Source organism: Chlorocebus sabaeus, chromosome 20 (genome assembly GCF_047675955.1).
Source record: "Chlorocebus sabaeus isolate Y175 chromosome 20, mChlSab1.0.hap1, whole genome shotgun sequence".
NCBI lineage: Eukaryota > Metazoa > Chordata > Mammalia > Primates > Cercopithecidae > Chlorocebus > Chlorocebus sabaeus.
In genome coordinates this window covers 25,397,753-25,409,901 of record NC_132923.1, presented here as the reverse complement: position 1 = coordinate 25,409,901, position 12,149 = coordinate 25,397,753, and the positions used below count along the sequence as shown (strand labels likewise).

The window sequence follows — 12,149 nt, the reverse complement described above, 5'->3', positions numbered from 1 at the left end:
TTCTAAACCAAATATTGAGATATGTGATTGACAGAGGTCATTCACCTTAGGCCATTAGTAATATTGAAATTTTGGAATTTGGTATTTATGGGGCTATAGGAAAAAAGTTCTGGTCTGTATGTGACACCAACATTGTGTTCACATGTCCATACTAGGCTGTGGGGTGAGTGTCCCCCTGGCCAGTACCTACTTGTCCATGTGGTTACTCATGAGCTGAGTGCCTACATTACATGTTTTGTGGCATGTGACTCTGTGGCCCACTTCCCAGAATGCACATGTGGCCTGGGTTCATAGTCCTCTAGCCATGGCCCGGTCTCAGTTCAGTGCCTTCCATCCTGGGCAGCAGGAGCACCATGCTCCAGTCTACCACAGCTGCCTCTGGGCCTTGGCCTGGCTTCACTGCATTCCAGGGACTATGTGCTGCCTCCCCTCCACCCCAGACAGGGGGGAACCTGCCGCTCTCAGGACCACCCTGCAAAGGCAGAATAAACCAGATCCTCTCACAGCAAAAATAGTTAAAAGGGACAACTGAGCATGTTTTGATAGTAGATCCATTGTTGAGATGTCCTAAACCCATACCATTTCTGGGACTTTGATCTTGCTTTATGGATAGTTTCCAACCAGAAGATCAAAGTATACCTATGCCACTAATCTTTTTGTTCTATTAAGATTCTTTCTTTCTTTCTTTCTTTTTAAAATAATCTTATGGTCTCTGTTCCTCCTTCTCCCAACTATGGTAAGTTTCTCACAAGGTTCTTTATTCATTTTTTTCTTTCCATGCTTAATCCCTTTGAGAACTTTTCTACTTCCTAGGTTTTAATCAGACTAGCTTTTAAGTTGATGACCTGAACTTTTCACTCTTACCAAAACTCCAGTTTTTCGATTTTGTCTAAAACATCTCTACTTAAAAGTCACATGTATGTATATATATATATATATATATATATATATATATATATATTCCCTTCCTACCCTCATCCCTAGTTCCCTTTCACCCCCTGCACCCTAAAAGTCAAAAAATAACAAACTGATTTTCTTTTCCAGCTTGCCCTTTTGACAACAGTACCAGTAATCTCTAGCAGTTGACTCTTTTTTTCTTGTTTCCTCACCTCTCATATCTAATTCTTAAGTACTTTCTGCTGAATCTTCCATTTAAATAGAAATTACTTACAGATTTGACTGTCTTTCATATTTTCATTTTTACCATCCTACTATAGGCCCTCACCACTTCAAACCATTGAGATCACTGTGGTTACTAATTTTTAATTGTTCTCACTGTTTTCTCCATTCTGATTCATCTTGAAAATACTCTTGTATTTCCTCATGCTACTTGATTACTTATAATTGTTATCTCTAATCTTTTCTAAATGAAATACAAATACTTCAGGGATTAAACCCAAGATCCTTTATCAGCAGTCATCACTTGATCCACTTTTATTTTTTTTCCTTCTACTTCCTCAGTTCATCAGGACACTCTGCTAATACATATATACTGTCTTAAAGTTAATTTTTTTCATTGTTGTTTATCTCCACCGAGAATACCATCTATATTCGTTTTTCCCAATAGGAAGTTTTATGTTTTGGTTTAGTTTAAATAGAAACCCTGTGTTTGTTTGAATACTATTTGGTTTAGTTTAAACAGAAACCCTGTGTTTGTTTGACTACTACTTACCAGCTGTGTGATTTGGACAAGTTAATTAGCCTCACTGAGCCTTAGTTTATTTTTCTGTAAAAATGGGGATAATTAATAGTCCTTGCCTTCTAGGGTGGTTATGAGGATTAAAGAAGTTAGTATATAAAAAGTGCTTAAGTTTTGTAATATGAAGGGCATGCCCGACAAATGTTAGATATTACTATTAAATAAAAATCTAGTTTAAGACTCATTCAAGTCATTCCTCTGATACTAATACTGATTTGCTAGCCTTGAGACCTCAGTTTCCATATATGTGTAATGATGAGATGATTTCTAACATTTGTTGCATTATACAACTGAAAACTGTGTGAGATCGAAAAAGAATATGAACGTCAAAGTCAGACAAACTATTGGATAATAGGAAGTGTACTACTATTAAAGTCTCTTACTGTTTTTTGCTTAAAGTTGAGGTTATACACTTTCAATAAGAACTAGAACCAAAATCAGATCCCTACTTTTCTGGTCCTGTTTGATACTTACTACTTTATTGACAATTTAATTTTTTTGTTTCCTTATTTGTTAATATTGGCATAAGATGTAAATAGTGGCTGACAAGTGTATTTTTTATTTTTATTTTTATTTTTATTTTTTTTAGGTAAGCACCAGCCACAAAATCCTACAAAAGAAGGTAAATTACTGTCTTTAAATATTAAAAAAAAAAAAAACAAGATCCATGAGTGGGCATCGATCAACAAGGAAAAGATGTGGAGATTCTCACCCGGAGTCCCCAGTGGGCTTCGGGCATATGAGTACTACAGGATGTGTATTAAATAAATTGTTTCAGTTACCAACACCACCATTGTCAAGGCACCAACTAAAGCGGCTAGAAGAACACAGATATCAAAGTGCTGGACGGTCCCTGCTTGAGCCCTTAATGCAAGGGTATTGGGAATGGCTCGTTAGAAGAGTTCCCTCCTGGATTGCCCCAAATCTCATCACTATCATTGGACTGTCAATAAACATCTGTACAACTATTTTATTAGTCTTCTACTGCCCTACAGCTACAGAGCAGGTAAGAGTTTCTTAACAGATCTCAGTATTTGCTGTATACCAAAAACATTGTAATTGGGATCTTGGGGTCATTTTAACCAAAGATAAAGTAATCTGACAGCTATCTGTTGACTATTTTAAAATATCACACACACTATGATAAAGGTTATAAGTACAACCTACACACTTGCTTATTAGAAACCAGAAGCAAAGGGTAGACTGTGATCCTAGTAGTTAAATTAATGTTAGCAGGGATTAACATGTAAAATGTTCCTTTTAAAGTCACTAAATCTCAATTTTTTACAAAAAAGTTTTTCATTCTTTTAAATGGTAGAATAAAGTCTTAGCAAAAAAAAAAAAAAAAAAAACTGAGAAAAGTCTGTGATATTTAGTATGGCATGACTGTAAACTAGCCTTATCAAAAGGTTTTTTTTCCATTCTAGTGAGAAGTTTTAAATTACTTTTCTCTCTTCCTTTAAACATGTATGCCTGATGGACTTCAGGTATATGGCTTATTATTCTCACAATTGTGACAAAGGAAGTGTAAGAAAAAGTCAATATAATGTATTTCCTATTCCATATCTTGCTCTGGCTACTATTAAGAAATGATGCATGCTATTGCTTACAAAGACTCACACAGGCCTTCTCAGATCCAAGCCTCTCTTCTACTGTTACCCTCTATTACCCTCTGTACTCGTTACTTGAAACCAAAACTAGAACTCTTTCTCAGAATAGATAATTGATATTTATTTCTTTGGTTTTAAAATGTCCTTACCAAAACGTGAACTAAGCTAGTTAGGTAGATGAGAGAATTATAAGCATTTGTTCTGCCTGTATTAGTTAGACTGATCAGTTTCTGGTAATTCAAGACAATAGAAGGTAATTCTAACTAAACATGTCAGAGTGACTGAGCTAAATGAGACGATAATGGCCACAACGTTCCTTAGCTTGTTTTAAGCTTGAAGTAATTTTTTTAAGTAATCTTCTAGATTATTTGTCCTTTGAGATAAAATTACCATCATTCAACCCTCTATTCTTTTCTGTTTTCATCAATTTGTCTGTTGCCATAGGTTAAATTAAAAGTCATTAAAGTGAATGGCTATTGAGGGTCACAGTTACCCACAGAACATGTGATTTCTGTCATTTGCCAGGTTTTCATTTCCCATCACCCTTAATTCCTCTTTTACAAATACAGTCCATACAGATTTTATAGATGTAAAATCTGGTTTCTCCTCATCTTTCTCATCTTTTTTTTTTTTTTTTTTTTTTTTTTGAAACAGGGTCTCCTCCTGTCACCCAGGCTGGAGTGCAGTGGCGCTGTGTTGGCTCACTGCAGTTTCCTCCTCGGGGGTTTAAGCAGTTCTCCCGCCTCAGCCTCCCAAGTAACTGGGATCACAGGCCCACACCACCACACCTAGCTAATTTTTTTATTTGTAGTAGAGACAGGGTTTCACCTTGCTAGTCAGGCTGGTCTGGAACTCCTGACCTCAGGTGATCCGCCAACCTTGGCCTCCCAAAGTGCTGGGATTACAGTGAGCAACCAGTACAAAACCAGTGCATTATTTAAATATGTCCTTGGATTCTTTATCACATATCCTTTAAATTGTTTCACTTGAGGCTTATCTGAGAATTTGACTGCCACTGCCGGAAGGGTTTGGTCCAAATCACACAAATCATTAGAGATATAGCAGAACAGCAGGGAGGTGGGTTGATTCCAATGGAAGACCTCCTGTACTAAACTAGTTCTAGGATAGGGATCAAGGAGTGAGAGCAGGTTCAAGGGTAGTTCGGCCACTGATAGTCATTTATTGAACACCCCAGAGTATATCAGGTAATGTGTTCCCATATAATACTTTTTCTTGGCCTCTGTTCTTAAGTGATTTGGAATATATGACTAACCCAGAAATTAGTTAAATCTTTAGGGAGACTTCCAGAATGGAAACTATTCTTTTCACTAGTTGTAATGGTTCAGAATTGCTGCTAGGAAGGATCAAGGCGGGGTATAACTGAGCTGCTGTTTGTTTCTCTGCAAAGGAAGGTAATGTCCTACAGTGGAGATGCCTGGATGCATCTTCAGCTACAAGGTAGCTATCCTTATTAGGCTCAAAGCAGAATGCATTGAAATAGGTCTTGGTTGTTTTCTATGACAAGTTGTTATTATCTCTGTGATCTTCAGTATGATACGTAAATTCTCTAAGTCAGCTTCTTTAAATCTTATTTTGTGGTGTGATGATCATACATTCAGGGTACCTAGCATATAATGTTCGAAATAGTAGATGGTTATTGTTTCATTGATCAGAAAGATTAGGTATATAATCTATTCTTCCACAGTCACCTTCCCATTCGTGATTTCCTCTAATAATACATAATATGTCCAGTCACAAATTCATCTAAGTCCTTATTTCTTTTATATTTTTCTTTATCATCGTGTTGGAGTCAGAGAATTTCATAAATTTTATCACCCAGGGAAGTTCTCTTTCGTTATATCTCTGATTCTTTTGGGCCTTGTGCCAGTGGATGATCATTAAGTTTCATGTCTACTTGTATAGTATTACAAACTTCCATTTATTTTTTATGTTACTAATTTTTTTAATGTATTAGAGTTTCAGACACCAATCTTTCTGGTAGAAAGGAAGGTCATTATTATAATAGTTTAAGCTCAGTTTGTTTCTTTTCTTAGAAAAAGCAATCTTCCTAGTAGATAAGAAAATAAGTTAGTCTTTATTTTTCACATTCTAAAGGTAGAAATACAGACTTCTGTCTTTTTATATGGAGAGCCAAAATTTCTCCTTGATCTGTTCATTACTCAGTATTTAAACTTCATTAGCTAGTAGCTTTAGTTTTAGTGTCATAAGTTAATTTGGAATTTCTCTTGTAACTTGGTACATATATACTTGTGTTCACCTTGCCACCATCCACAAAAAGAGTCGGACTCTGTAAAATATTTGAAGAGATTTATTCTGAGCCAAATATGAGTGACCATGGCCTGTGACACAGCCCTCAGGAGGTCCTGAGAACATGCCCAAGGTAGTTGGAGCACAGCTTGGTGTTTTTTTTTTTGTTTTTTTGTTTTTTTTTTTTTTGAGACCGGAGTCTCGCTCTGTTGCCAGGCTGGAGTGCAGTGGCTCAATCTCAGTTCGCTGCAACCTCCACCTCCCTGGTTAAAGCGATTCTCCTGCCTCAGCCTCCCGAATACAGGACTACAGGCGCATACTGCCACACCCAGCTAATTTTTGTATTTTTAGCAGAGGCAGGTTTTCACCATGTTGGCCAGAATGATCTCAATCTTTTATTCTTGTAATCCACCCGCCTTGGCCTCCCCGAATGCTGGGATTACAGGCGTGAGCCACCACACCTGACCAGATATTCATGTACATATATACACACATATACACATATGTGTGTATGTATATATATTCTATTTCATTTCGGTCTGATCTTCTAATTTTGGATTTGATTTGTTCTTGCTTTTCTGGTTCTTTGAGGTGCATTATTATGTTGTTTAATTGAAATCTTTCTACTTTTTTGATGTGGGCATTTATTTTGCTTTATTCTTTCCTCTTAGTACTTCTTTTGCTGTGTCTCATAGGTTTTGGTATTTTGTGCTTTGGTTTTTATTTTTTTCAAAAAAATTTTTACTTCTTAATTTCTTCATAGATTCATTGGTCATTCAGGAGCATGTTGGTTAATTTTCATGTATTTGTACAGTTTGCAAAGTTCCTCTTGTTTTTGATTTCTAGTTTTATTCCATTGTAGTCTCAAAAGACACTTGAAATGACCCCAACACAAAGATTTAAAAATTTGTTGAGACCTATTTTGTGGCCTCACACATGGTTTGTCCTGGAGAGTATTTCATGTGCTGATGAGAAGAATGTGTATTCTGCAGCTGTGGAATGAAATGTTCTGTAAATGTCTGTTAGGTTCATTTGGTCTATAGTGCAGTGTAAGTTCAATGTTACTTTGTTGGTCTTCTGTTTAAATCAGGGGTGTCTAATCTTTTGGCTTCCCTGAACCACACTGGAAGAAGAATTATCTTGGGCCACACATAAAACACTGACAATAGCTGATGAGTGGGGAAAAAAAAAAAATCTTACAGTGTTTTAAGAAACTTTACAGATTTATGTTGGGCTGCATTCAAAGCTCTCCTTGGCTGCGTGCAGCCCACGTGCCACAACTTGGACAAACTTAGTTTAGATGATCTGTCCAGTGCTGAAAGTGGGGTAACATTTAATGGTTTTTTTGATGTATCCTCCCAGAACAAGAAAAAAATTACTCTTGTACTAGCATGTAGATATATTTGTATGTATGTAAAATCTTCATTTCTGTTTCAAAAGTTTAGTAAAACCGTATGTTTCTTGGAATTTTTTACCTGAGTTGACTCACATAACATCTCTGCAAGATTTTATAAGTTGGTTAATTGCTACATTGTGATAAGATTATTTGTTTATGTCAGTTCTTTCCCATACACTTATCAGGGCATAGTGAGTTCTGACTGATGCGTGAGTTCCTTCATTCATTCAATATCTCCCCCAGGGTCTTACGGCAACTGGGATCATATTTATTCCTGAATTAGAAGGCTTGCTTCTTAAAATACCTCTGAGAAGTATAAAATAATGTGAACAAGGAAGAAGTATATAAATATTAGTGTATCATTGTGCAGATTCACAGGAAGAAAGGAAAATCCAAAGTCAAGAAAACTTTTTATGTATGTGATTGTTATTTTACTATTTCCTAGGATTGTGTATATACTAGTTATCTTTGTTCCTGAGCAACACTTTGCCCCATTAAAATCTTAAGCTTGGACCCCAACAAGCCCCTAGATTTCTTGTCCCCTAAAGCAGAGCTATTCAGCAGAATTTTCTGGTGATGGGCATGTTCTATGTCTGAGGTCTAGCATAGTAGCCATAGCCACGTATGGCTATTGAGCATTCAGAATGTACCTTGTGTAACTGAGGAACTGAATTTTTAATTTTCTTTAATATTAATTAATTTCAAATAGTCACAGGTGACTGATGGTTGCTGTACAAGGTAATGCAGCTCTACAGAGTTACTGGATTCCTTTAGGAGCAAGAAGCAGTAGATCCAAAGTCCGGAAGACAGAGTTCTTAGTCATACAGGATTAATTGCTTAGTTCAATGTGCTTGCATGTAAAGTATGGTTCCATAACCACATTTATTGCTTTTGGGGTTTATAACGCTGGCTTAGTGGAGGTATGTACTAGGTCCTTTGGATAATCTCAGTGTCTTAACAGAACTCAAAAAAGGTTTGTGAAAAGATTCTTACGTTTTAAAAACTGGTCTCTGTCAGAGAGATCTAAATAGATCGCTATCAGAAACTCCTTTGCAGTACAGAATATACTGAATGTTATTTGCATCTCTGAGTGTTTAATATTCACAGTGTAACTTGATAACCAATATACAGTAAAATACCTTGTGATTATAAAAAATATTTTATAGCCTGGGAAGGGTAAAGTAATGAAAAGTGATACCGTATACTCTTCTATATTCTTAAGGAAAAAACAAATAGGACCTCTTCTTTTTGAATATACAACATTTAAATTCAATACCAGGCCGGTGCAGTGGCTCACAGCCTGTAATCCCAAAACTTTGGGAGGCTGAGGCAGGTGGATCACTTGAGGTCAGGAGTTCGAGATCAGCCTGGCCAACGTGGCAAAACCCCGTCTACTAAAAAAAATAATGAAATAAAAAATTAGCCGGGCCTCGTGGCACATGCCTATAATCCAGCTACTAGGGAGGGTGAGGCAGGAGAATCTCTTGAACCCAGGAGGCGGAGGTTGTAATAAGCCAAGACTGCACCGCTACACTCCAGCCTGGGTGACAGAGCAAGACTCCATCTCTAATTAATTAATTAATTCAATACCAGCAGTCCAATTTCTGTTTGGGAAAAAAGAAGCTATTCCTTGAAAATGTGACTGTAGATTTGAAAAATAGTATTCTGAGCACTCTATGCACTGGATATCATGCACTGGTGTTATTTTATGGCCCATTGAAGAGATATGTTTAAAAATGTTACAAACTCAAATTTGGAAAATGGCAGCACATTATGTCCCCCTCTTGAATATTCACAGGATGTATTAGCAATATTAAGGACTGGAGGAAGTCCTGTAGTAAAGAAATCTGTTGAACATTGTTTAGTGTTTAAGCCAGTGTGTTTCCCGTATGAGCTTAGCATGGCATTTTTCATGTAATACCTGCAAACATTTTGAAGAATACAGTTTTGGAAAACATTCAGTAATTGACTCTTCTAATCTAAACATTGAGAAGAATCTTATGGAAGACACCTAGTCTAATCTCTTATGGGATTTCTGTAATCTCCCTGGTAAGTTGTTATCTAGCATCTGCTTGAACACCTCTAAATGCAGGAAATTTAATTCTTTTACAATTCTGATTGTTTCAGTGAGTTCTTCATTATGTAGCACTTGGATCTTCTCTCCCATAGCTTCCAACTAGCTTTCCAATCTGCAGGTAAAAATATTATTAGTCAAACATGGTAACTGTGTGTCTGAATATTCTTGCCTTTCTTATTTCACAGGCACCTCTGTGGGCATATATTGCTTGTGCCTGTGGCCTTTTCATTTACCAGTCTTTGGATGCTATTGATGGGAAACAGGCAAGAAGAACCAATAGTAGTTCTCCTCTGGGAGAACTTTTTGATCATGGTTGTGATTCACTATCAACAGGTATTGTTGATTTTTTTAGTGTTGTTGGATTATTAACAATGATTAAACCAATGCGATAAGCAGTGTTAGAATATATGTTTAGGCATGAAAATAAGTAATTTTGTATTAAATTTTAGTATTTCTCAAAAGACTATGAACCTAGTTAATATTTTATTATTGGTAGTGTTAGGAAATTTAGAAATTAAGTTAATTTCTGCGTGTTATTTTTAGCCCCAAATATTGTTTTGGCATCTTTTGTTTTTAAAAGCTTGGGGCATAATTGTCATCATCAAAACTATTATGAACTAAATGAGAGTACGGTGGTGGGAGACTAGTTGGGTAATTTGTGGTCTTCGTATATTTAAGTGAATGTTATATAGGCATTCAGAATTATGTTAATAGACTTGGATTATAACTATGTCATGAGAAGCTTAAAGACTATGACAAATTAGGAGTATCGTTAATATTGCATTGTGTACTGGAAATTTGCTAAGAGAGTACATTTTAGGTGCTTTTACCACCGGAGAAAAAAGATAACTATGGGACATGATGGATAAGTTAATTTGCTTAACTATAGTAATTATTTATATATGTGGCATGTTTTACACCTCATATACAATTTTTGAAAGAAATACTAAGGTGCTAGCAATAACTGAGTTACTCTATTTGGATTATAAGTGACATATCTTTATTTGCACTGTTTTGCAAGTTTTTAAAATAATAGTTTATTATGTTTTTAGAGGGAAAAAAGACACTTAGAAACTAAATGACAGTTTTTCAACTAGTCTTTCTGACAGGAACTCATCCCTCCCCTCTTTTATTTTTATTTTATTTAGTTCCTCAATTATTTTCTTGTTTGGCATGGCACTTAAAATATTTAAAAAGAAACAAACAAAAACCCCTTATAGTTTTAACTCCTGAATCCAGATTTGCAGGTATAGGTGCATGTCAAAATCATTGCTTCATTGTATCCCAACAGCAGCTTATTTAGTAGAGGAGAAGAAGCAACTAAGCTCATATAATTTTTTAAGAATCAAATCAAGAAATACTCAAAACTTCTGTTGAATAAATGGTAGTTGGCTGTCTTGAAAGGTAACAACTAGCTGACTGCAGGATGGCAGGCTTCCTATTATTTATTTTAAATTTCTGTCGTTTTTGCGTTGTAGTTTGAGTTCTAGAGTTTTATAGGAAGTCTTTTTCTATGTATGTCACCCATAACAATATCTGTTTTAAAAAAAAAAGACAGTTATCAATCTGAAGCAAGTAAGTAGGTCCATCTGGGGATTATATAGCCCCTTTGTTTTTCTTTCTTTTTGGCTGTCTGCCTTGTAATGTTTTGCTGATCGTTAGTACTGGTGTCTCTCAGTCAGGAAAGTGCCCGAAGAAATGCTAAAGTATTTTAGTTGCCTTCAAGAACTTTGCCTCCACTAAGTGATTTGGTTTAAAAAAAAAAAAAAAAGATTGAAATTATGGGGTAAGAGATTATGTAACAGATTATAGCCTACTTTTCTGTTACAATAGATTACTGAGAGAAGATAGTGCATTTACAACATATGTTTTTGTCTCATCTAAAATCATTTCCAGCTCAGTTGTTTGCTATTCATATTATTTGGTTTTCATTGTGATCTTTCTTCTGCAGTTTTTGTGGTTCTTGGAACTTGTATTGCAGTGCAGCTGGGGACAAACCCTGATTGGATGTTTTTTTGTTGTTTTGCTGGGACATTTATGTTCTATTGTGCGCACTGGCAAACATATGTTTCTGGAACATTGCGATTTGGAATGTAAGTAATACTTAATGGTAATTTTTGTTTTCTCTTTCACGTATGGAGAATGTTGCCTTATAAGTATTTGAGTATTAGAAATTGATCAAATCACTAAGTTAGTTTAATAAATTAAAAAAAATTTTAAGCTTCATTATTATAGCTATTTCCTAATAGTCTCTACATATGCCCCTCTTTTATACTTTTTTAAAAGGAGATATCAGAACCTCCCAGCCAGTATTTTAAAAGCAATACAAAAAGCAGTAGCCCCTCATCGTTGTCTTTCCCACAGAAAAATTCACTTTTTTCCCCACCATTATTTACCTTAATTCCATTTTTATTTTGACATATAAAAATGCATTTCCAGGAGAAAGAAGATGGTTTCTGAGAGCGGTGCCCTAATCCAATCTTAATTTTTAGTGTTTCTGCTATTTTCAAAAATGGCAGAATTTATAATATCTGGATTTCACATAGTTTGTGTTTCATTGGTTATTATCTCACAGTTCACTTTCAATACCTATTTTGAAAGCTTATTTATCAGTCAACCCTAATGTATTCTCTTTCCCTTTCGAATAATACAGCATCAACCATATGGTGTGGGAACTGAAGGAAGGAAAGAAAATTAACCACGGAAGTAGGAGAAGAGTAAATAGTGTTTTTAGTAGTGATTTGATATCACAGCTTTCTGTCTTCCAGTCTTTGAATTTCCCTCATGATGTTATCCTGTGATGAAGTGTGTATTTAGAGAACTGTAAACAGCTCCATATGGTTGGATGATAAGATGCCTGCCTGTAGGGGAGTGGCAGGAGATAAGGCTGGAGAAGATCCAGAAAATCAAGGTCCCTCTGTGCTCTGCCGAGAAATATGAGCTTTTATCCTGAATCTGCAGGGAACTTTTGCAGGACCTAAAGCAGGGAAATGACAAAAGTGCCTTTTAGATCAGTCTGGCAGTAAGGCAGAGGGTAAATTGTAGTAGGCTGTGACAGAAGCAAGGAGACCCGTTAGAGGAAGCATCAGCATAATTAAT

General features: G+C 35.8%; 1 protein-coding gene across 6 annotated transcripts in view; it reads left to right on the top strand.

Moving 5' to 3' along the window:
• CEPT1 (choline/ethanolamine phosphotransferase 1) overlaps positions 1 to 12,149 on the top strand; it is a 40,577-nt gene that overhangs the window by 5,837 nt on the left and 22,591 nt on the right. For all 6 annotated transcript variants that reach the window (XM_007977608.3, XM_073008493.1, XM_007977605.3 and 3 more), the window contains exons 2-4: positions 2,289 to 2,705; positions 9,236 to 9,383; positions 11,002 to 11,143. In XM_007977608.3, coding sequence (XP_007975799.1) covers positions 2,367 to 2,705; positions 9,236 to 9,383; positions 11,002 to 11,143 — 629 coding nt within the window. In that variant the 5' untranslated portion in view covers positions 2,289 to 2,366. The remainder of the gene's footprint in view (positions 1 to 2,288; positions 2,706 to 9,235; positions 9,384 to 11,001; positions 11,144 to 12,149) is intronic.